Here is a 23,742-nt window from a genome sequence, read left to right on the forward strand (position 1 = left end):
CTTAAGGAATGCATTGCCCACAACAGTGTACTTATCATGGCAGTGTAACTTTTATTAAACCATTTATTATTTTAGTGTTGTGTATTCTGACTCTTAAGGTTTTCTATCTTTTTTCTTCAAAGAAAATGAAACAAAACAAATTGAACATTCATTTTTCTTTCCTACAGCATTATCTGCATACCAGAGGTACTACAGTTTACAATCTGACTACTGGAAGGTCTGTATATGCTGCCTTTTTTTTTTTTCCCTGTTTTAATGTATTGCTGTAAATGTTTGAATTTTTAAAGTAGATGCTGTTCAATGTAAGTTGGGAGTATCTGCCTGCAATTACTCTTTGACATACTAATTGGGTCTTAATGTAAATGTTCACCTATATGTACAATTTATAAGAAATCTCAGTGGAAATACATCTTCACACCATGTGTTGAAAACAGCACTCAATTAAGTTGACAAGTTTTAGATTTAATTTTTTTTTAACCATCATTATCCATTACTTCAGGGTTTTTTTATGCAGCACAGATATTTGGATATATGTGAGTATTGAGAGCATCAGAACCACTTGAAAGCTGCTGTGCAGGTGTTTGACCTGTACTAGGAAAAATGTTCTCAGGTTGATTTTTGTTTTCACAGGCACCAAATTGTTTATATAAGACCTTTTCAGTATTTTAAATAACATTCTTACATAAGATAGAAACAAATCCTGTTAGTATAGCTGCCCTCTCTGTAAGCTCATGTAGAGGTATCAGCACTTCAAATGAATAAAATTGAAAAAGTTCTTATTGTCAAAAATAGTCAGCATTGGTAGATTGTCACATGAAATAATCTGAAGGTCATGATCTAGACAGAGGTGCAGGAAAGCACCTAACACAGTACACAGTTGTGTGGTCTTAAACAGCTGTTTTCCTTAGAAGTGGGTAAATGCATATTTCTGATAGGGAGGGCTAATGGAGACACATCAGTACCTGGTATATCTGGTGTTAGAGAAACAACAGTTTTTGCATTCTTTGCTTTTCATAGGGACTGTCAGAACATTCTAAAAAATGATGTGGCAGCTTCTTCCACTTGGGTATTGGAAAGGGAGAAAGGCAGGGTAAATTAAAGTGAAATAAGTGAAGTGAAATGAGTGTCTTATGGCAGATGGTCCAATTGCAGGGTCCTGGGAAAATGGTTGGTGTTGTCCTGTAACGCCCCTGCTCCAGCAGAAGTTGTGCAAGTGCCATTTTTGCACTGAGCCATTTTGGAATTTAAGTAGTTTCTCCAGAAGTAACCCCTGCAGTTTAAAAATTACAACAATAAAATCATTAATCTGTTCTTACATGCTCTTGGAGAGTTAGTTTAAAGATTGCTGTAAATGAGTGTTGAAATCAATCAATTAATGAAAAATCTATTGTAATAACTTCTGTTGTTTGTGCTCTTTGACATTAAGCATTTCAGAGTAGTTTATGACTTGAATTATTTTTTCCTGGGTTTTATTCTAATGGCTCATTATTGGAAGAAGTGGTAGATGATTAGTAAATTATTTCTGCTGCATTTTCGGAGATTTCAGGGGAAATGTAAATTGTTATATGAATTTCTACAGGCATAGGGTGTTTCAGTGTGGCTCAGAATATTGTCTACAGTTAAAATAAATGCAAACTCGTGAGTGTTCTGCAGTTTAATTTGAAGAGCATGGATGGCAGTAAAATGTGTGATCTGTCCTTGACTTCTTGAAAGGAATTTCTGTTTGTATACAAAGGGCTCATACTCTAACACACCTCTTCATCGTGTCTGTCTCCAGAATTTTACCATGCAGAGATTATTTCCAACAATTCCAGTTGTAAGCATGAGAGCATTTCTTGCAGCTGATGAAACAGCATTTTGTCTTCTACAAATGAAAAAAAAAACAACCAACAACCCAACCAAAACAAAACAACCACCAAAAGAACCCACCAAAAAAACATTACTTTTTCTTCAAGTGTTTCTCCCCTGTGAAGGATCCTGTACTTTGTGATCTCATTTCTTAGAAATGTGTAGTCTAAAGTGGTTTTTTCCCCCATAACCTTAGGAGATTCTATTAATTTTTATATTCACGAAAAAGAACCTCAAAGAGTCCAAAACCATTTTTCAGCTAGTAACTTTTTTTACTGAAACCGGTAAAAATCACAGGTGAATCATATTTCATCTTTTTAATGGATGATGAAGCTATTCTGGAGTTGGCAGTGGGAAGCTGCCTGGATTGGGTCTAGAGAAAGATCTTTCCCTCTTCCCCCCGACTGAGAGGGATTTATTATTTCTTGTCATCCTTAATGCCTTGTGTCTGTAAGTAGTCAAGAGTAGTTAAGTTTGGGGTGTATTTTTGGTCACATTTTTTATGCTGTTTTATTCTACTTTGTGATTAAATTTTTTTTATGAAGAGATACAGATGGCAAAAAACCCCCACACCCCACAGTCACATTTCCATCTTTAACTGCTGTAGATTTTTTTAAAGTTGGGGGTTTTTTTCAGTTCTTACAGGGTTAGATGTCATTGATATTAAGTTGTTGGAATTTGTGATGATAAAGAAAGGAAGAGAAGGGTATGAAGGAAGGGTGATATTTGTGAGCTGTGTGAGACAACTGGGAAATTGGAGAGTGCTGCATCACATGAAGGTTATTATATAAGGCAGGTTTGGAATCAGGAACAGTCTTAACAGACTTGGGCAGTGAATCTGAAATTATGTACTGTCATGCAGTGCAAATTTCTGTGGTTGAAATAAGTGGTCCTGTAAGTTCTTTGTTTAATAAAGAGAAAACTTCTAGGATTGTGAGAGACTTCAGGTTGCTTAGGGTGTAGTTTGGCCTCCTTTTATAGTATTTTTAGCATTTACTACTTTGGGTTTTTTAAGTTCCATGGGGATGGTAATTGAGCATTACTTTCATGCAGTGTTCATTCTATGATGTTCAGTCTACAATTCATCTTTCTCCCCCCCCCTCCTCCCACAATATTTTTTTCTGATGGTCTGAATTTCTTACCAGGTTGTTTTCTGTCAGAATTTGGTGCCTGGATTGTTTTGTTGGTAATACAGTAAGCGTTGTGTTGCTCCTTTGGAACAAAAAGAGAAGGAAAAAACATTTTAGAAAATATATTCTGAATATATACTGTAGTGAGAGAAGTGAAGGTGAAGGGTCCAGGATGGTGCTGTGTTTTGCCGTTTACCAGATTAGTACTCCCTCTGTGCTCACGAGATATTATTTCTTTTCCAAGAAGTAATACCTGCATGGAGAGTTTTGAAAGAGTTGGGTTGCATTGTGCTGTATATTCCTAAATAGACTGCTTTTTGCAGTAATTTGGGCACCCACAGATCAACATAAAATGACTGAGTTTCTGCAATTTTTGTTCTGCACAGGCACTGTGGTACCTTAACTATCTGCATTTTAAAAAATTATTTGACTGGAAATCTGACTAAGTAAATATCTCAACTTGGATAAAAGCTGAGATAACTTTTCATTCTTGCATTCAAGTAGTTTTCTCAATGTTCCTTCTTATGTGCCTATGCTAAAATAAATCTCCCTTCTGTGCAATGTACTTCATTCTGATTTCCTTTTAAAACTCCCCTGTGTCAACATGTTGGGGGAGGTGAGGAGGACTGTGGGGGATGAACGGATGTGAAGGGCAGTTCAGGAGAGGGAGACAACCAGAACTGCAGTTTGTAGGTTTTGATGCTCCTGGGAAAATAAAGATATCAAGTGTAAGTGTCTGCCATGATTATCAGTTTTGACATATTCTGAGGAGGCAGCATTAGAAGCTCAGCAAGGAGTAAGATATTCCTGATTTTATACAAATATGATGGCAGATATCTGGCACCTGTAGAAAGTTATTTTAATCATCTTGTGGTTGTATTATAATGGGCTTAATCATACTGAACCTTTTTATATAATGCTTGGGTTTGGGTAGGGTCGCCCTAACAGAAATTTCGGTGGATTGAGGGTGTTTAAGTGTATAAAATATCTGGGTCTGTTACATTGACATGGTTGTCCAGGGCAGGAGAGACCTAGAAACCTTATTCCACAGATTTGGGGCTGCAGGAAGTTTCAGTGCTCACTAGGGAGATTCCTGGAAGGGTTGTACAGAAGAGCCTGGTTATCTGGTGCTTTGATTAGATCTCATCTGCTTTGGCATGGCACTGCTACTGCAGCCCTTCTGTGTTTTGATAATCTTGATTAAAGAGTATTTGTGGCGTTTGCAGGTCGATGAGTGTTCTCACATTGTCAGTTAGAAATTGCGTGACTGTAGCTGTTGCAACACAGAATAAATAAAACCTTTTGGTACAGGTATATTAGGTAGCAGCGAGTTCCAATGTGCTCAGTCTCTGCAGTGCTTCCATGAGCATCTATTAATGACATTTCTGTGCTTGGGGAATGAATGTGAAGCTTTCTAGGCAGGATTAAATCCGAGGGATTGTGGACAAGTAACAAGGAGCATGAGGACAGCACTGCTGTTGTACCTTATTCTGTATTATTTCATCAAAGAGTAGCATCCTGTGTGGCTTCAAGGCGATTTTATAAAAAGTTATGTTTTATCAGAATAACAGAGGGTACACAGGTACTTAAATACTTCTGTTTGTGTGAATAAAATGAAGGATTGCCAAGGCACAGCATGTAGAAATGCATCTAAGTGAACCTTAAAATGATGGCAGTTACTGTGGAATGAGTTACTCCTGTATCAGGGAAGACTGCCCTGGACTAGGATGCTGGAACTTAGACTGAGAATGCCTGAGAAAGAAAAGAAACCTCAATTTATTCAGCTATACTCAACTCTAGTGTCTCTTTATAGAGTAGTGCTTGGAGTGGATCAGTCAGAAAGTCTGAATGTTCCTTGAAATGTTTAAGGAACACTTAATTAGTGAGCTACATCCTCCGGCATGAATTCAGATATAGACTTCTTGTTAGCTGTTGACTTTGGCTGGAAAGTTGCCTAGAAGAAAAGTAAATCTGTCAGGCACTCCTTATCATGTTATGAAAATGGCCCTAATAAACTTTCTTTTTAATAAAGATTTCATTTATGTGGCCAGGGTGAAAACATCAGAGAGGTTTAGTGAACCCCAGCAAGGATTTTCGAAGACCTATGTCTGTGTTCCAGTGGATTTTAAGAACATCTGGGTGCAAATATGGTGCAAGCTGAATTTACAGTTGCAAGGCTATACTGTAGAAGACTGAATGGTCTAGTAAAAAATAAATAAATAATTTGAGAGGGGGAAATAAATCCTATAGTTTTCCAGCAAGGTAAGGTATTGATTTAGTTATGGAAAGTACCTGTGTGGTTCTCCCTGCCCGTGTGAACTGGACATTAGAATTACTGTCTGACTTCAAGTGTTTGCCTCAGACCTTCTTCATATTTGTCTCTTAAAGAAAAGAAATGATTCTTTGAAATTAAATTTTGGCTATATATATGCAAATAAGAGAATTTACTCTCACTTTTCTCAGATAGTCTTTATAAAACAGAGGAGAATCCAAAATCATACAGAGATATTGCAAAAAAATGACAACTACAAAACACCAAAAAACCCCTAAAATAAAAAAAACACCTAAAATTCTCTTCAGAAAGTCAAATGCCAAAGGAAAATGCAAATGTGTTTGTGGGTGCTAGTCATGTAAGAGGGATGTAATCTTAGTCTGTGCTGAGTTGTTGCTTTGTTACAGAAAGCAATTTTACAGCACTCCTTTTTATGTTCATCTAAAGTGTATTTGAGTGCCAGGTAATTTTTTAAAATGCTGTTCTGTAATTAAAGCTATGTAGAAATTTCTCAACCCCATGGCTGAAACATTTGTAATTAGTAGCAAAGCTTTTTTTTTCCCAAAGAGCTGGAGTAACAAAACACCATGAATGTCAGTTTTCAAATGTGTCCTGTTGCTTATTTCAGTTGTTTTATGCAGCTTCTTTTCATGCCTCTTTTTTCCATTTTGTTAGGTGAAATTGCTTTTTTGGTATGTTTTCTTAATTTTGTAAAATAGGAAAACAATTTAAAAAACATTAATGCTTTAATTTTGTTTAAGTTTTGCTGTCTCTTTTTCTCCAGACTGTAAGTCTGTTTCTCCCTTTATAAACAGTTGGACGAAAAGCAATTACTAGACATACTGATAACAGCAAATAAGAGAACATTTTGCACCTTAGAGGATCTGTTATAAGACAGCAATTTTCCACTTCATTGACTCACAACTGTTTTATTTTCTGCAGTAAACTCAAAAAACCAAGTAGTGTTTTAGACAAAATTCATCAAAACTTCCATTATTTTTTAATTAGATACAAATGCTAGGATTAATTGAAACAGTATACAGTGGTACAGGATCAGTTTTGCTGGAGCAAACACCCTCCTGGAACAAAAGATGGGGAAAGAAGTAGGATGATTTGTGAATATATAAAGAGGTAAATTTCCCTTCAAAAACAGAATTTAAAAATGACACGAAAAGCCTTTAATATAAATTATTGCCACGTAGCAACACGGGGTTTGTACAGGAGAAGCAGAAAGACACAAACAGTCCCTTTGACCAGAGGAGACATAATCAGAGAAGCATCAAGAAGACTTGATCAGGAAAGCCAAGTTTCAGAAATCCTCACTGAAGGCGAAATTTGCTGAGATAAGGAGCATTGCAAAAGCAACTGGGAGATGCAGCAGTGACCTAAAGATGGGTGAGGTGAAAACCTGCAATTCAGAGCATATTTTCAAATCAAAATGATGGGGTAGCAATGGAATAAATAGAAAGAGGAAATGGAAAATCAGAAGGTGAAAAATAAAACCAGAAATTGAATAGAGATTCAGTGGCTCTGCAGGAGGAGAGAGATATTAATAATCCCTTCTGTCTGCTCTTTGCTTCTGTCTGACACTATAATTGTTGGCAGTGAAGCACGTGGGGTTCTGTACCACCCCTCACTTTTGACTAAACAGTTTTTGGATTTCAGTCCTCTCCCTTGAAGGGTTTTGATGAAGACATTCTGGTCATGTTCTGAGAAGATATTTCACTGAAAAAATAATACTTTCAAGACCTAATGTAGACTGAGGGGGGGGAGAGACACATATGATGACATTATGTGTTATGGAACAGCAAATGAAAAAGAGAGATAAGTTTGTCCTAATTTTTAAATACTGATGAGAGTGGGTCATCATAATGGAGATAAAAAGCATTTTTATGGGATTTAATGGGCTAAGCATTTTCAGGAGACTGTTGTGGAAAGCAGTCTGGAAACAGAGTCTGAGTCTGATACAACATGATAATATAGGATGGGAAAAAAAATCTCATGCCAAGAAAAAAGAAAAGGAGAAAAGGGGAGGGAGAAGACTGAGGAGAGAGAAAACTGCAAGGCCAAGTGAGACTGAACAAGTAATATGAGAGAGAAGAAAATGTGGCTGGAGGAAGAATTGCAGGGAGTGGGGAAAGGAAAATTGTGGCCTCGCTGAGAATTTGAATGTAAAGGAGATGAGAGAAGTAAAAACAAACTTTAAAACTAAGAGCATATGGGCAGAAAGGGAGGAAGGTATATATAGAATAATACCAGAGTGGATTGTGGGAGATCTGAACCGAGGCTTTTGCCAGCTTTCTCCCTGAACAGCAACCTCTGTGTCATAAGTTCACCAGGCATGGTGGGAGAGATTTAAAAAAAAAAAAAAAGAAAAGAAAGAAATCCAAGGAAGACAGTAACTGTTCAGGTGAGGAGCACAGTATCCTTCTTCATCAAAGGACTTGGGTGTCCTCTGTTTTGACAGAGGAAGAAGGTAGAGAATGAAGCACTGAGGATCACTTGGGGAACCAGATAAGTAGATAATAAAAATTTGTGACCTTTAGATTCGAGGAAATTACAATAGCAGGGCTTCAACTGATGAAAATGAACTTTGTGTCCTGACCTTGCTGGAGAGCCCACTCCACTCTTAGTAATGAAACAACAAAGAATTTTAATGTATGTAGCTGTTTGTGCAGCTGGTGATAATTTAACAACTTTCTGTCACAAAATAAAGGGGTTTACAGTAACAAAGGATCTAGCAAGTGCCTAAAGTCTTTTACTGAACTGCTGATGAAAGATACAGGAGAGCATATTTAACATAATATTAAGTTTATTAGGGGTACAGTGGATAAGAGTAATTTTGCTAGTGAGAAGTTTTCACTTTGATCCCGAGATACACTGGCAAAACAAAGAGTGGGAAAAATAAAGTGCAGATACAGCATCATCAAAGGTAATTCTAAAGATTTTTTAAAGGTTACTGATATGTTTGGATTGTGAACTTGTACCTTTAGTATGTCATGGTGGACAGAAATCGCATGTGAGAAGATATTTAAAAAGATAGAAGAGTTGCTAAAAGAACAAGACCCAAGAGAAATTTGGAGTATGAAGATGCTAAAGTGAAGGGCTAACTCTATGAATTATGCACCATAAGATCTTTTTTCTGTATTGGAATGCTTGGTAGCTTTGGTAACACTGTAAATGGGGTTATTTCAGCATCCCATAGGTGTGATCAGTGTGATTGTTCTGTGATGTGAAAAAATTGGGATTTTTAAATGCAAACTGTGTTTATGAAGACTGGAATTCTGTCTCCTAAGAGTAAAAGAATTACGTGTATGCTTTCAAAATATTTCAGAGAAAATTATTAATAAATAAAGGGAAACTCGGGAGTGCTGGAAAGGTAACGATGATTGTGTTACCAATAACACCTGGTCATCTAGAAAATGCACAAAAAATAGAGCAAATTAATAACTGTATTCGGGTTTCAAAAAAAGATCTTTTAATATTGGATGCTAAAAATAAATGTAATTTCTTGTAAGTCGGCAAAGTAGACAAGTTGAAGGAAGTGTACATAGGGGTTTTTTCAAAACATGTTGTTAAATGAATGCTACAAAGAAAGATTAAGAAGAAAATGTGTTGTTATTTCCTGCTATTCAATTAGAGTAAAACATAACTGATCTCTAGTTTAGAACAGAATATACACTTATCCAGCTATTTCTTAAAGGGTAATAAATCTTAAGAATTCCACGTTTAGGTTTTGTGTATTCTGGGGAGGGTTGGTTGCGTGTGTGTCTAAAATTCTGTCCCTCTGTCACTAAAACACAGAATTTTTAGGTAGTCAGTCCCATGACAGAGAAAGAAGCAGACACTGTTTTTTACTCTTGTTAATGCAGACAAATAATGCAGCATGTCCAATTTTCTGTACAGGAAAATTGTACATGGATCTAATAACTAACTCTCTTATTAGATGATTTAGCTAATGACATTACAGCAGGAGGGTGTGCTTCCTCTCCTTGAAAGGAATCAAGAGTAGGTGTAAAATCTTAAAAATAATGAGCCAACCAAATAAATTTTGACATGTTGCCTTTGACCTCACGATGAATTCGATAGAGTTGCTTCTTTTTTATGTCTCTTTCTATGAGTTGTCATCACACAAAACAAAGGAATCCCCCTCTGTACATATAAACTATGTACCTGTTTGGGTCACAACAGCATTAGATCTTTTTAGGGAGCATGTGGGTTCCTGTTTGATTAGGAATATTTTACATTTGTACTAAATTAGGAAAAAAATTTATTTCAGTGTCTACAGTACTGATTTTTCTTTTCACTTTACATTCATTCATTTAACCACTCATCTGTTTTAATCAGTGGATTTATAGGAACTCAGAACTCTGACAAATAATGTAACATACTCAGAATGTTAATGGTAAAAGAGGACAGAATGAGCTTTGGAGAACAATTGTGCTGGGGTCAGGAGAAGGAGGAGACAAGACAGAGACACTCCCCCCCTCACCCTGGACATGGCATCAGTTTCCAAACAATGTTCATAACATTTTCTAGTGGTGGTGCTTCACCCTGGAAATTCAGCAGGAAAGCTTTTCTTGTCCCCCTGTATGTGTAATCTCTGTCTATAAGTCCAGACAATCTTGAGTGGAAACAACGTTCAGTATCATCAGGACTGATGGAAAAGTCTCCTCAGAAAAGCTTTTTATGCATGTTGAATTTTCCTGCTGCAGAAGTTTCCTTTGTGCAGAATAAAAAGCTGTCATCGTTCATCTACTAGTATTTAGAATAATGGCATGCTTCCTTGCTTCAGTCCCTGGGACGAGGATTCAGGATGCTGAAATATTAGACATGCTGGAGTGTGGCAGTGGAGAAACTCATCAATTCAGTTTGCTGGGAGGGAGGCACATTTAGCTGAGTAGAACAGCTCTGGCTCAAATGAAGGACACGTCTTCAGCAGGCAGGAATAATGTTTGAATATTGATAACATTGAATGACCAAATGTCTCTTTTTCTAAATATAAACAACTATATTAACAATGTGTGTGACGCTTTTTCAAAAGTAGCCTTTTTGTTTGCAGAAACACCAAGAATGGTACAGTCACTTCATATCCCATATGATTGCTCATTCCTGTAAAGGGTTAAAACAAAACACATCACTCTGTTTTTCTAGTCTGTAGAGTCCTGTTTGATCTCTGTGTAGATACTGTGGCTCATTAATTGGCGGCTTTTCTTCAGAAATGAATCTTTCACATTCTAAGGTTCATTCTTTGAAAAGATGAAATATTTGCTGAGTTTTAGAAACAAAGAATTACTTCATTTTGCAAATATTGAGTTTTTGAATTTGCTCTCTCCACGACTGGCATTTCAGTTCTAGTTTTTTAAATACTCTTTCAAGCGTGTACCTAATTAAAGTATTGAGCTGCATCGCTTCCTCCTTTTCTGAGGGATACAGATCCAATCTCTTCCGTGTGGTAGAGGTGGGTGAGGGAGGAGGACTGGTGGAATGTGACTGGATCTCATACAAATAGATGGAGAAGGCAGCAAGTGGGAAGATGGGGAGACAGAACTTGGGGTCTCTTTTTTAAAGAGCCTACGAGTAGCTTATGTGAGGCAGTTCAGTTCATGCTTTTAAGGAAAGGCAAATCATTTAAAATGTTTTCAGATTATTGATTGAGCATGATCGCGCTCTGCTCTCTGCAGCAGCCTTATAAGGATGAGTGTTTAGAGGAGAAACAGAGATCAGTTCTGCTTCTCATTTTTACTTGCATAAAGGTGCAGCAAGAAGTGGTCTCTGGTGTCTGCTTGTCTGCATGGAGTGCACCAAGTGGGGTCAGTGCCAAAACACAGAGTGCTCTCCATGTAGGGAGGGCCAGATGCTGAAAAAGTACTGGCCACTCAAATGCTAAAGAAAACCAACAGCAACCAAGCAAAGCCTCTGAGTTCAGGTAATTTCAAGTGAAAGTATTTCTAAATGTTGGCTCAGAAGGTCTGCAGCTACCTAAAAAGCTGATCATCTCTTCCTGTGCAGCAGGTTTGTAGTAAGTGGGTGGGGTTTTACCAGCATTTGGAGGAACCTGGGAAGACAAAAGCTTTTCACCCTCGGCCACTTTTCTGGGCTGCTCTATTCAAATTATTCAGCGCTATTTCCTGAGTCCCTGTGCAGCCTTGTTTTGTACAACGTATCGCTTCCAGCTTCTGAGGGATGGCTTAGAACTCCTAACTCCTCTTCCTCTTGCTGTGTCATTTTTCTCATGCTGTTTAGGAGTGGGATTGATGAGAGATGCAACATCTCACATATGGGAGAAATAACAGTCAGTTACAGATCTCTTACTGTGTTTTTTTTTCTTTGCCAGCTTAGTCTTTGTTCTGCAAGGCCAGAAGTTTCTCAATTAAATTTTGCCTGGTATTACCAGCCAAAATAAATATAGCTATTTTTCCTGTTTTTTTCTCAGTCTTTCTCTCTGGATTGGGTTTTAATTACTGTTTTTCTTATTGCCCGGTTTAAGTTTTACTTACTGTTTTTCTCATTGTTTCCACTTCTTTTTTTTTGGAATTCGCAGGGTCATCAGTAAAACAGCAATAAAACTGTATTACCAGACATCATAAGTGCACTCATGCTGTCTAACATGTTTTCTAAAAATATCTCAGGTATTGTTTCTCTCCTTTCCCAATGAATATTGGGATCTTTTTCATGTATTTACCTACCTGACTCTGATTATTGGGATCAGACACAGTTCCATTCCCAGGTATCTTAATGATATAATCGGAACTTTGTGAACTTTTTCTGAAAACAAGTAAGCTGAAAATTCCAATCCTGGTAAACAGGGTAGAAGGGGAGATGGTTTTCAGTCATATGTGCAGTTTTGGAAAGGAAAGGAGATGATAAACTGATTATCATTCTGAAATATCTTCATTATAGCTAAGGGAGGAAAAGCTGTAGTGGTGACAGAGATGGGAGAATTTCTTTATACGAGGCTAGTGCTGATAATTCCATTTTCTCTGTTTTCTATTCTGTTGTCAACTACTGCAGGAAATTCATGCTTAAACTGCATCTTTCAGAAGATTTTGTGTCACTGGTTGTATGGAAAGTTACATTAGTTTTGCAGAATGCTGCAGACTTGCAGTGTTTTAATGGTTTCAGAATGCAGCTGAACAAATTCAGGGAAGAAAATCCATTAAGAGCAATTAAATAAGAAGACATTTTGTCTGGCTTTGGAAATCTCTGAAGCACAAATCACTGGAGCTTGGGGAGGGTATTCTTGGGAGGGGAAGCTTAAAATAGTGGTCGAAAAGTGAATTAAGTTACACTGAAGTGTCATTTCAACAGCAGCATTTGAAGAGTTCCATGTTACTTCTGAATTGTACAATAGCTGTCCCCTCCGTCCAGGGTCACCTCCTGGGAGTTATGTTTCCATTTAGTGGCATGGTCTTTACCTTTTGGACAGCAAGGATGATTTGCTGATGAAATGCCATCACTGGATGTTGTCTAGAGCAGAATTACTCAGTGAAGCTACACAAGAATTCAAGAATTTCAGTATATATTATCGTGTTCACTCCCTCTGAAATCCATAAAAATACAATAACATAAATGAAATCATCCATCTAGTTCATAATGGAGCATTATAACCCCGTCTCCGTTCTGTTTCTGGTCTCAAAATCTAGGCAAAGAGAGCCCTCTGTCTGAAAGCTGTGACTAACTTCTGAAGAAAAGCTTGTCTTGAAGGCACTTCCATTTCACTCAGGGTGTCTCTCAGAGGAATGGCAACCCTTTTTCTTTCTTAAACTTTCCTCCCTGTGCCCCGTTGTCAGCCAGATTCCTTGGGAGTCTCTCCTGGATCACGATGGCTGTAATACTGGCTTTTTTAGGAAGACAACCTGTTGGTGCTACTTGCTGGTGATTTTTTCTGACCTGGGCTTTCAGTCAAGAGAAAAATGAAGTGAACAGATGACAAATGTCACTTGTCAAGACAAGCCCAGATGAGTGCTGTCACAGGAAGGCAACTTGTCTTGAACTGTTAAGTGCTGATTGGAAAAACAGTGCAAAATAAAAATGGCTCTAAAGGAACACAGCTGGTGCTTTTGGATTTTCTTAAATGCTACCATTCAATGGTTTTGCTAGTTATAGCATTTTGCTAGACGTGTAACTCCAAATTTACGTGGCATCTTTCTGTGTTCCTTGTTAACTAACCCCTCTAAACCTTGATTTTTCTTTTTTTTCTGGAATTCTGGTTGTGTATTTTTAGTCCGTACAAACGGGGAGATTTTCTGTGTGTTTTGAGATGTTTGGGTGATTGAAGTTCAGGGAGCAAGTGCCAGAAGTAGGACTTTGCTTTGTGATGTGGCTGGAACACAGGGAATCACTGAGGTGTTGGGGCAATGTCTGGAAGTACCAAGTGCTCCCTTCCATGGTGACTCATCTGTTCTGCCTGTGAAAGGTGGTCGACAGTTTTGTAATTATGGGGAAGAATGTGAGCTGCCATGTAAACAAACAGCTCTGCTGTAAGTGGAACAAAGTTTCTTGTCTCTCTGCTGTGTCAGTCGAGTGTGAGATGAAAAGCAACTCAGTGGTCTGGGCTATCAAACCCTTCTAAATCCACAAGTGTTCATCTTCTCCTGAGGCACTTTGGTAGGCTTTGCTTCTAGAAACAGAGAATGACGTGTGGGTGTCGTATGTAAAGCCCATAAAGTGACTCAAAATCCTGGATATGGACACTCCCACTTCACTTAAATGCAAGTAAATAAAGTAGTATATTTTCTATTTGACACCTCTGACAGGCAGCAGAGTTCTCCAGGGGAGGGCTGAAATGGGCTGTTAACCTGAGTTTTCTCTTTGTTTTACTGAAGAGAATCTGAATTTTAAGCCTGAAAAGTAATTATGAGAGGTCAGACACACAGTGAAGGCATTAAACAGGTTTAAAAACTGTTTAAACAGGTTTAAAAACTCTCAAGCTATGCTTGAGAGGCATAGCTACCATTGTGTGAAGTGTTAAGAGAAATTGAGAAGTACAGTGTATCAACCAGATGATACAGAATCAGATATTTAATTATCCATTAAACAATTAAATATAGCCTGGACTTCTTAAAGCACATCCTGAAGTGGACGTGCTTGAGTTTAAGAACAGGATCAAATGTAATGTTGAAAACATGTTAAAAAGAGAGAAGTGTTGCACAAAATTTCTTACTTTAAATGCTTCCACAAGACATCAAGCACAAATTGGAGCCTCCAGAGAATGAGCTCTTATGAGCTCTTCTTTTCCCTGATCATGAAGAGACCTTTTTTAGACTCCCTGCCTACCATATTCCCTATCTGTCAAAACAGGCTTTCAATGGCTGTGGTCTCCCAAGGAGTAAATTTTTTGTATTTTATATTGGGAGTTCTTCCTAGCAGAGCAGTACCCAAGTACCCTTAATTAATTCCCATAATCTCTCCATGCTGGTGCTCGTTCTCTTATACATTTGAGAGACACATTTCCTCTTTTGTTAAGCAAAGTACTGTAAAGAGTATTGATAATTTTAAGGTGCTGTATTTGTACCTGCCCATTTTGAGATCTGCTAGGTGACCACAAGGTGATGATCCCAGGTTTATGAAGCCACCCACATAATTTATCTTCGTACCCTGGAACTATCTCTGTCTATCTGTGGGTGTGGTTTACTTAATCTCTAGTATCTGCAATTAAAGACATTCTATTGTAATGGATATCTGAACCTTAAAAGAAAATATAAAAAAAGCTGTAAAGTCTTTTTTGAAAATGTTACTTTAAATAAGAAGGCAGAGAGATTCAGATTACACTGGAGAGCAGTCACATGTTTAGAAAAGATGGGAGGTAGCATACAGCATATATGTTTAAGCAGTCTTTAACGTGCTCTCAAGTATAAAAAATTTGTTAATTGCGAGGGGAGGAAGCCCCCACATCTTTGATCTGGGGAAAATAAATGTAAATTGGTGTATGTTAGACAGTGTCATGGAAAAGTTGTAAATGTGGGGGCTGGTATTAAATATTTAATTATTTTATGATTGAATGGTTTTGATGATTGAGTGTGAAAGTGAATATTGATATTCTAAAATAGGAGATAAATTTTGCATGTTGAATGGTACAAATTTAGAAGTGCAGAAAAAGATTTTGGAGAATTGAGATAGCAAGTGGAACTTCATATGGCATGTTGAGATTTTTTAAATGGTAGAATTTGAAACAAGTTGTATCACCATCTTATGTACCTGGTGTTCAGGAAACTGAGGTGAGTATCAGAAGAAGTAGAGAATGTGAAGACAAAATTAGAAGCCCAAACAATATTTAGTTTGATAAAGAACAATATAGAAGCCTGTACTGGAAAGCACGGTCTTATGTAAAAGATAAATATAGTTTAACATGACATTTTACTGGAATCTAATCACCCTCCTCTCAGACACAGAACAGCAGAATGAAATTTCAGATAAATGATAAAATCATATCCAAGAACTGTTTGCAGAGGAGACAGACAGGAGGGAGGGTGAGCCAACACCTACCCATTAGAGGGTTAGAGAGGGATTCTGCTGACTTTTGCAGGATGAAGGGGGTATCCCCTCACACTGAGGAGCAGCAATTATAATGTAAAATTAATTTGTGGAACTCAAGCTTGGCAAGGTATCTTTAAATAAGAGCTCCCTGGAGTCTTGCAAAAGGATGTCAAATAACAGAGGAGGAGAAAATCCCTATATGATGGTGTTGGTTAATTTGCCCCCTGGTCCTCTCTTCCCTCATCCTTCAAGCTGTCACCTGACTGTACAAGCAACAGAGTTTAGGAATAAACTGCCCCAGAGGAAAGACTTTTAAAACTACCGACTTTCAGAGGTTTCTTACCTTTCCTAGTAAGGTGAGGTAATAGTCAGAACTGAAGAAAAACTAGTGGATTTAAAAATGTTTCGGTTCCTGATCCAAGATGGTTGTGGTGTTTACATCTGCAGTTTTTCAGAGTCAATTTGTCAGAAGTTAAAACCGTTGACAGAAGCAATTAAGTAAATTCAGGTAGAGTAGCAGTGGTATAATGGTAAGAAGAAGAGGGATTAGTGAGGGAAAGCAAGCTGGGCTCTGGAGCAGATGAAGAGAGACCAAAGTAGAGCAGTGTAGAATGAGCAGAGATGGGGACAGTGACAGAAGTGTCCTGTCATTTGACTTGTATTTTTTTTTTCTTGGTTTGTTTTGCTTTTAGAAATAGAAGGCTCTTAAATTCACTAGCATATATATTCCCGGAGTGGGCTGAAAAATTACTGATGTGCAGTTTTCTGTTAAGAAATGATGATTTGATGGAATTGCAGTGCTCTGTGGGAATGGTTGGTGGGCTGCCCAGCTGCTTTGCTCTGCTCTTGGCTGTGGGCCATCCTGTCTGCTCCCCCAGCTGCCTGTCATGTGGGCCTGCTGCCTTGGCTCTTGGATCCCATTTGAAGTATTTGTACATTCCAACAAATAAAACAGCAAATCACCAATTAGAACACCAATTAGTGATCACTACTTAACCAACTACAGTCTTAATTGGACAATCATTTTCAGTAATAATTGATTGATCCCTCACTAGCAACCGTTAATCAATGATCTTACATTTCAGTACTTAAAAAAAATGTAAAAAATTACATAATCTTGGTTTAGTTTTCAATATATTTATAGGAATACATAAAATATATACCAAAATATGCTCTCCAATAACATTTTTGATTTTCAGATGTTGTTGACTAGTGTAAAAATCACGTAAAAATTAAAGCAGTCCATGAGGGTTTTTTCCCCAAACTCGATACTTGGAATTTTGTTCCAAATGTGGGATTTTGTTCAGTTTGCAGAACAAACTGTTTTTATGCTGGAGCTAATGAAGCCTGAGCAATGACGAGCTGGTGTCTGTTGTCCTTTCACGCCTCCTGTCCTTTCTTCTCCCACTTAAGCACACACAAACTGAAATTTCTGTAGTTTTCCTAGTGCAGCATCCTGAATGACATCTTGTTCCCTCTGAGCAGGAAAAGCACATGCTTGATTTAAAGCTATGCTAATGGGCTAAGTGTCTCTTCCCAAAGAGGAGAGAGTAATTAAGCTATGTATGCTTTCTGCAAGTAGGCTTTGGTTTGGGGACTCTTTTTTCTATCTAACAGGTATTTTCAGTGACATTCCTCAAGTTTTTAATCTTTGAGCTGCCTCGCTTTCTCTAAAATTCATTTGAAGGCAGCTAATAGGTTCAAGAGTTACTCAGCTAGAAAAAACAACATAAAAGCAGCAACAGCATTCTTAGGGGACTTGGTTAAAAATTAAGCTTTAAATTTTTCCATTAAGCAGAGTTCCAGATTGAGCTGGAACTGCCCGGCACAATGTAGCTTAATATTCAAGGGGAACAACCATAGAGAGTTTTGCCACTTAATTTTTCTGACTGTTTTCCTTTGTTTTTACTGCTTTGTTTGTGTGTATTTGAATCTCTTTATAGTCATTCATGCCTTAGTATGTTCAGCTTGTCCACTCCCCTTTTCTGTGGAGTGCTGCAGGTAGAACAGCTGTGTAATTAATGATAGTAAGGCTTTTTTCCAACACTGGTGATTCTCCAGCAGTGAGAACTGACAGGGAAATAATGGGGCTACTTGTCAACTCAGTGGGATTCCTATCTTTGCTGGAAAGGGTTAGAAAAATGGTGAATCAAGGACAGAAAATTCCATACTAGTAGCTCTACTTCATAAAATGTTATGAAGATGATAGGTATAAATAATGATGATCGTTTGCTATTATAAAAGAGAATAAAACACTTCAATAAACTGCCTAAATGTCATCTTCCAAAAAAGCTGTTTCAGTGATGTTTGTATGTATACATGACTGACATTAATTTCTGTGCTTTTATTGAAAATATTTTTGAAGAGATCTAATAGTTTTTATCAGGTCAGCATATCTGGGTGGGGAAGGAGAAAAGCCAAATCCTTTAATAAGTATGAAATAAGAGCAGTACTTGTCAAAGAAAAACAGGGATTGAGAAGAACTGTTCTGTGCTTAATTTGCTTGTGCTAATCAATGTTTGAGTCCCACCTGAAGGGTATGAACAAAATAAGGAAGTGCCTACAGGACACCATTTATGTGGGAATCTCTGGAAATTCACAGGACTGGGTGCCTCCCTGAAGTGCTTGTGCACAAATGGATGCAGCATGGGCACAAATACAGGAAGAGTTAGAAATCCATATGCAGTTGCAGGGCTGTGATCTCACTGGATCCCAGAGGTGCAGTGGGATAGTTCAGGCTCATCTCCTGTTCACACTCACGGAAGAACTGGTTGTCAGGCAACACTGGCTGCTGGGGCTGTGAAATGGTGGAGTCCACAATCCTGAGACAAAGAAACAAGGCAAATGGGAGAAACAAAACCTCACACTTAGGAGAGGAGACCTTGGTCTGCTTAGGGATCAGCTTGGAAGAATTCCTTGGAGATGGCCCTGGAGAGAAGGGGTGTTCATGAGAGGGCATGCAAATTTTGAAGAGTAACTTTCTCTGAGCTCCAGAACAGTCCACCCTGGCTTGCAGGACGTTACATTAAAAGGAAAGGAATTGTGCATAGATGAACACAATGCTTCTGAAAAAACTCAGGCATAAAAAGCATACAGGAGGAAGAAGCAAGGGTAGATGACTCTGGAGGAATATGGAGACATCATCCAAGCGTTCAGGGATCACATAAGGAAGGACAAAGCCCACATGGAACTGAATGTGGTGAGGGATGTGAAGGGCAGCAAGAGTGCAAGAGAGCTTCTGCAAGTATATCAGCAGCAAAAGGAAGATGAAAGAATATGTGAGTCTGCTGCTGAGTGAGGCAGGTAACAAAGGAAATGGAGAACACTGAGGTACTTAATATTAGCCTTCTTCACCTTGGTCTTTACTGGTAGGACTCACCTTCAGGATTCTAAGACCTTTGAGACCAGTGTGCAAGTCTAGACTCAGGAAGACTTGCTCCCAATAGAGGAGGATCAAGTTTGGGAACATTTAAACAGATGGGATATCTGCAAGTCCATGGGACCTGATGGGATGCAACAATGAGTGCTGAGGGAGCTCATCTGTGTCACTATGAGACTACTCTGAATTATCCTAGAAAGGTTGTGGGGATGGGAGCATTCCTGAGGCCTGGAAGAAAGCAAATGTCACTCCTGTCTCCCAGAGGGACAAGAAGGAGGATCCAGGGAACTACGGGCCAGTCAGCTTCACTTGTATCACGTGAAGGTGATAGAGCACATTATCCTTGGCAGCTTGTTTCCAAGCTCACCCAGGGTGGGCAAGTCTCTGGAAGTCATCACCATGAATTTATGAAGGAGAAATAATGGGTACACAATGGGTAGCTTGGTAGAGGGGGTGAGAGCCGTGGATAATGTTGGTGTTTACTTTCGTAAGGCTTTCCACACTGTTTCACATAATATGGTCATAGACAAACTGATGAAATACAGATTAGATGAGTGGTCAGTGGGGTAGGTTGAAAACTGGCTCACCTGGGCTGAGAGGATTGTGATCAGCATCTGTCACGGTCTAATCCCAGACAGCAACAAAGTACCACACAGCCACTTGCTCACTGCCACTTTTCCCAGCTGGTTGGGATGGGGAGGAGAATCAGGAGGAAAAAAAGAAGAGAAAAACCTTGTGGGGTGATATAAAAGCAGTTTAATAAGTGGAAAAAAAGCCACATAATAATACTTATGATAATACTTGTAATAACAGTAGTAATAGTTGTAATAAAAAGGAAAGTTAAAACCCAGGAAAAACAAGTGATGCACAGTACAGTTGCTCACCACCCAGTGACCAATGCCCAGCCTGTCTCTGAGCAGTGATCAGCCCCTTCTGGGCAGCTCCCCTGTGTTTATGTCCTGGACATGACTTTCTATGGTATGGATTATCCCTTTGGCCAGTTTGGATCACTTGTCCTGGCCGTGTGCCCTCCCAGCTTCTTGTGCAGCTTCTCCCTGTCAGAGCATGGGAAGCTGAAAAGTCTTGATTTGGGGTGAGCACCACTCAGCAACAACTAAAACATCCGTGTGTTATCAACATTATTGTCATCCTTAATCCAAAGCACAGCACTGAGCCAAGCTACTAAGAAGAAAATAAACTCTATCCCAGCCAGAACCAGGACAGCAACACAAAGTCCAGCTGGAGACCAGCCACACCAGTGGTTTACCCCACGGGTTGGTAGTGGGGCCAGTGCTCTTTGTCATCTTGGGTTAATGACCTGTGTTATGGGGTAGAGTTCACCTTCAGCAGGTTTGCAGAGAATACAAAACTAGGAAGAGACAACATAGTTGAGCTGCTGTTCAGAGGGAGCTAAACAGCCTACAGGAGCCTCATGGTGTTCAACAGAGGCTGAGTCCTGTGTCTGAGGAGGAACAACCCAGTGCACCAGCACAGACTGGGGGCTGACAGGCTGGAAAGCAGCTCTGCAGGAAAGGCCTGGGGTGTCCTGGTGCAGGAGTTGACTCTGAGCCAGTGGCATCCTGGGCTGTGTAAGGCAGAGCATCCCCATCAGGTTGGGGGGTTGATCTTTCTTCTCTGCTGAGCTTGGGTGAGATGTATGTGGAGTGCTGGCTCCAGTGCTGGGCTCCTGAGGGACTGCAGCAAGTCCATGGGCCCGTAGGACTGAATAAGGGCTTGGAACATCTGTTGTACGAGGGGTGGAGGCTGGGAGAGCTGAGACTGTTCAGCCTGGAGAAGGCTCAGGTGCATCTTATCCAGCTGCACAGGTGGAGCCAGAGTGTTCTTGGTGGTGCCTGGTGAAACAAGGAAAGGCAGCAGGCACAAATAGAAAACACAAAATTAATTCTAAACACACAAAAATAAATTTAATTAATTAATCGAGTGTGAAGGTGATTAAACAGTGAAGAAGGCTTCCCTGAGAGTTTGTGGGGCCACACATTTTTCAAACCCAGCTGGACGTGATCTTTGGAAACTTGCTCTGGTTGTCCCTTCGTTGAGCAGAGGGTTGGACTAGAAGATCTCCAGAGAGATCATCTCTTTTTGTGCAAGCATTAGACAAATTGCTTTACTTACAAAGCATCCAGTCTCAAATATGGCTTTCTATTTGGAATGAGGGGGTTGGTTGGTTTGTTTGTTTGTTTTGAGGTTTTATTGTTTTGGGGTTTTTTTGTTTTTTAAATCATGTATCATACAAAATAAATTGGAAACTTCGTGATTGTTAACAGCATTCGGGGAATCCGTAGGGAGAGTATTAAATTTGATTAGGTGAATCATCTCTATAAAATGTGTGTCAGAGTGAATTTAGTCTTTATGCACTGCACAACACCTTTGCTCACTTGATTCGTTTGAGAAAAATATTGTTTTCTGTTTAAAATACTTAAATTATTGAAAATATTTGTATCAAGTGAAAAATGAAGATGTTTACATCAAGTGAGATTTTATAAGCTTCAGTGGAAGGAACATAAGTCAGATACCAGTAGCAACAATCATAATTTAGACGTTTGCTTGTCTGTCTGAGTGACAGATGTGAGGAGGTACAGTAGTTGGTCAGTAATCCCTTCTGCCAAGGCCCTAAGTTTGTTTATGAATAAGGAAATACCCAGTTTACAAAACTGCACAGATTCTGTCATTAAAGGGGAGGATTTGAGTTATTTATTGTTGTTTTATCATTTTGTCTTTCATATGAAAGTTCTCCCTATAAAGTGGGCATTGCACAGTGTTACTCAGGGGGTTTTGAAATTATTAATGTCTCGAGTTAGTTGCTGTTTGTGGGTTTTGATAATTTTCTTGTAGTCTTTTCTTCATATACTCTGTTCTTTGCTGTGTGACAAGAAGCTTTTTTTACAGATAGTGCTGGAAAGCCACTGGAGGGACAGTGTTGGATCAAGGCTCCCACTTTAGATTGTTCAAGCAGGTCTTGCCATGTGTGTTTTAGTCCATGGGTGAAAATGGGGCCATAGCAGTGTTTTGGTGGGACAGCAGTGCTGCTGAGAAGTTGGAGTAGTTTTCATTCAGGGGGGAGCCACAGGGAATGTGGAACTGTAGCACTGGTGGGGTGTTGCAAAGGGTGTGGACAAATGTACTGTCTTTCCTGAAGAGGAGATGAGAAGGGAGCAGGATGGGGGGAGGAGAGTATAGTAATTTAAAAGATACCTACCACTTACAAAGGGGGAAAAAAATTAAACTTTGTAGATGATGTGGGATTTTTGTTTATTTGGTTTTTATTAGTTTCGTTTTTTTCTGCTTCACTTCTGTTAAGAATTTTTCTGTGAAAGGAAAAAAAAGGAAGTTTTTTTTTATGAATTAAGAAAGATCTATTAGCCGGTTTTGTTCTACAACTAGTAGGTGTATTTTGGCAATATTTACTCTCTGAAAAGATCATCTTAAAGACAGTGAGGAATTACTTTGTAGTTATTTACCAAGATATTACAATGTGGAATTACTTTGTAGTTATTTCCCAAGATATTACATATGTCAGAATATATTTGTCACAAGAATAATGATTTTTATGTATTAATTTCTTCCACATGGCTGCTGGGATGCAGACACACACCCAGTAACAGATTTTTGACTATTGTGATTATTGCTCAAGAAGCAGGGTCATGCAAGCCTGTTAGAGATGGCTGTATTTTAGAGATCCTGGTCACCTAATGATTTTTCAGGTGCTATAATATTTCTTGAAGGCAAAACTGATGATACTGCTCTGCAGTACTCCCCTCACAGGTACCTGAGTATTTCTGCAGGTGATGGAAACATGCAGAACATGTAGATAGGTAGCTCTCTTCTTCATGTTTGTACAAATGTAAACAAATTTTATTTGAACCCTCCTCTCTTCTTCCTGAACACTTACAGTCTCTGTGCTAGAGCCTGTCAGCTCCCAAAGGTGTGGAGCTGTTTGTGCACAGGAGCCCAACTGGAATTTTTTTATGCTTTACAAGCTCTCCAGGGAGCTGTTACTACGTATTGAGTAGTGTCAGGAGGAGGGATTAGGCACCACAGTGCCAAAACTTCATCTTTCTTTTTTTTTTTTCCCCGGTAAAGAAATAAACATATTCACACATTTAAACACAAAAACTGTTCTTTTGCTTCGAACAGGTGGCCGAGAGACCCTGTGACCACAGGATGCGACGTAAACTGTAAACCCTTGTTTTCCTGGTTGGGTTTTCTGAGGAGCAGTGGCCGCCTGCCCACGTGTGTCTTGTGCAGCCTGAAGTGATGTGGGCTGGGCTGTGGGTTCCACTGGGACTTGGGCAGCTCAGGAAAGGGCTCAGACCTTGCTGGAGTTAATATGTCATCAAAGGCTTCGGTTCCTGTCAGTATTAAGCAAGTGAAAAACAGTCACTGGTCTCTCCTAATGGTGCTGAACTCCATCTTTTTTCCACAATTTTCTTTCAGACTTCCACTAACCGACTACATGGGGACTTTGTTTCTCTTGTTTTGTTTATTTTGTAGTGTGGTGAGGTACACACTGATTTCTGCCTAAATATTGCCTACTTTTTAATGAGGACATATTATTCCGTGAATTATTTTACCTCCATCTGGCCCTGCCCCATAGAGTCACAAAGAATCACGGA

General features: G+C 39.0%; 1 protein-coding gene across 13 annotated transcripts in view; it reads left to right on the forward strand.

The window, feature by feature from the left end:
* The window catches only part of KDM6A (lysine demethylase 6A), a 151,347-nt gene that overhangs the window by 46,088 nt on the left and 81,517 nt on the right, over positions 1 to 23,742 (forward strand). For all 13 annotated transcript variants that reach the window (XR_003544672.2, XR_003544675.2, XR_003544673.2 and 10 more), the window contains exon 4: positions 168 to 217. Coding sequence is in view for 7 of the 13 variants with exons in the window: in XM_027742044.2 (XP_027597845.1) it covers positions 168 to 217 (50 nt within the window). In the remaining 6 variants the exon portion in view is untranslated. The remainder of the gene's footprint in view (positions 1 to 167; positions 218 to 23,742) is intronic.

The sequence above is a fragment of the Pipra filicauda genome, unplaced genomic scaffold (genome assembly GCF_003945595.2).
Source record: "Pipra filicauda isolate LSUMZ 115617 unplaced genomic scaffold, ASM394559v2 scaffold18_size4552066_pilon, whole genome shotgun sequence".
Taxonomy (NCBI): domain Eukaryota; kingdom Metazoa; phylum Chordata; class Aves; order Passeriformes; family Pipridae; genus Pipra; species Pipra filicauda.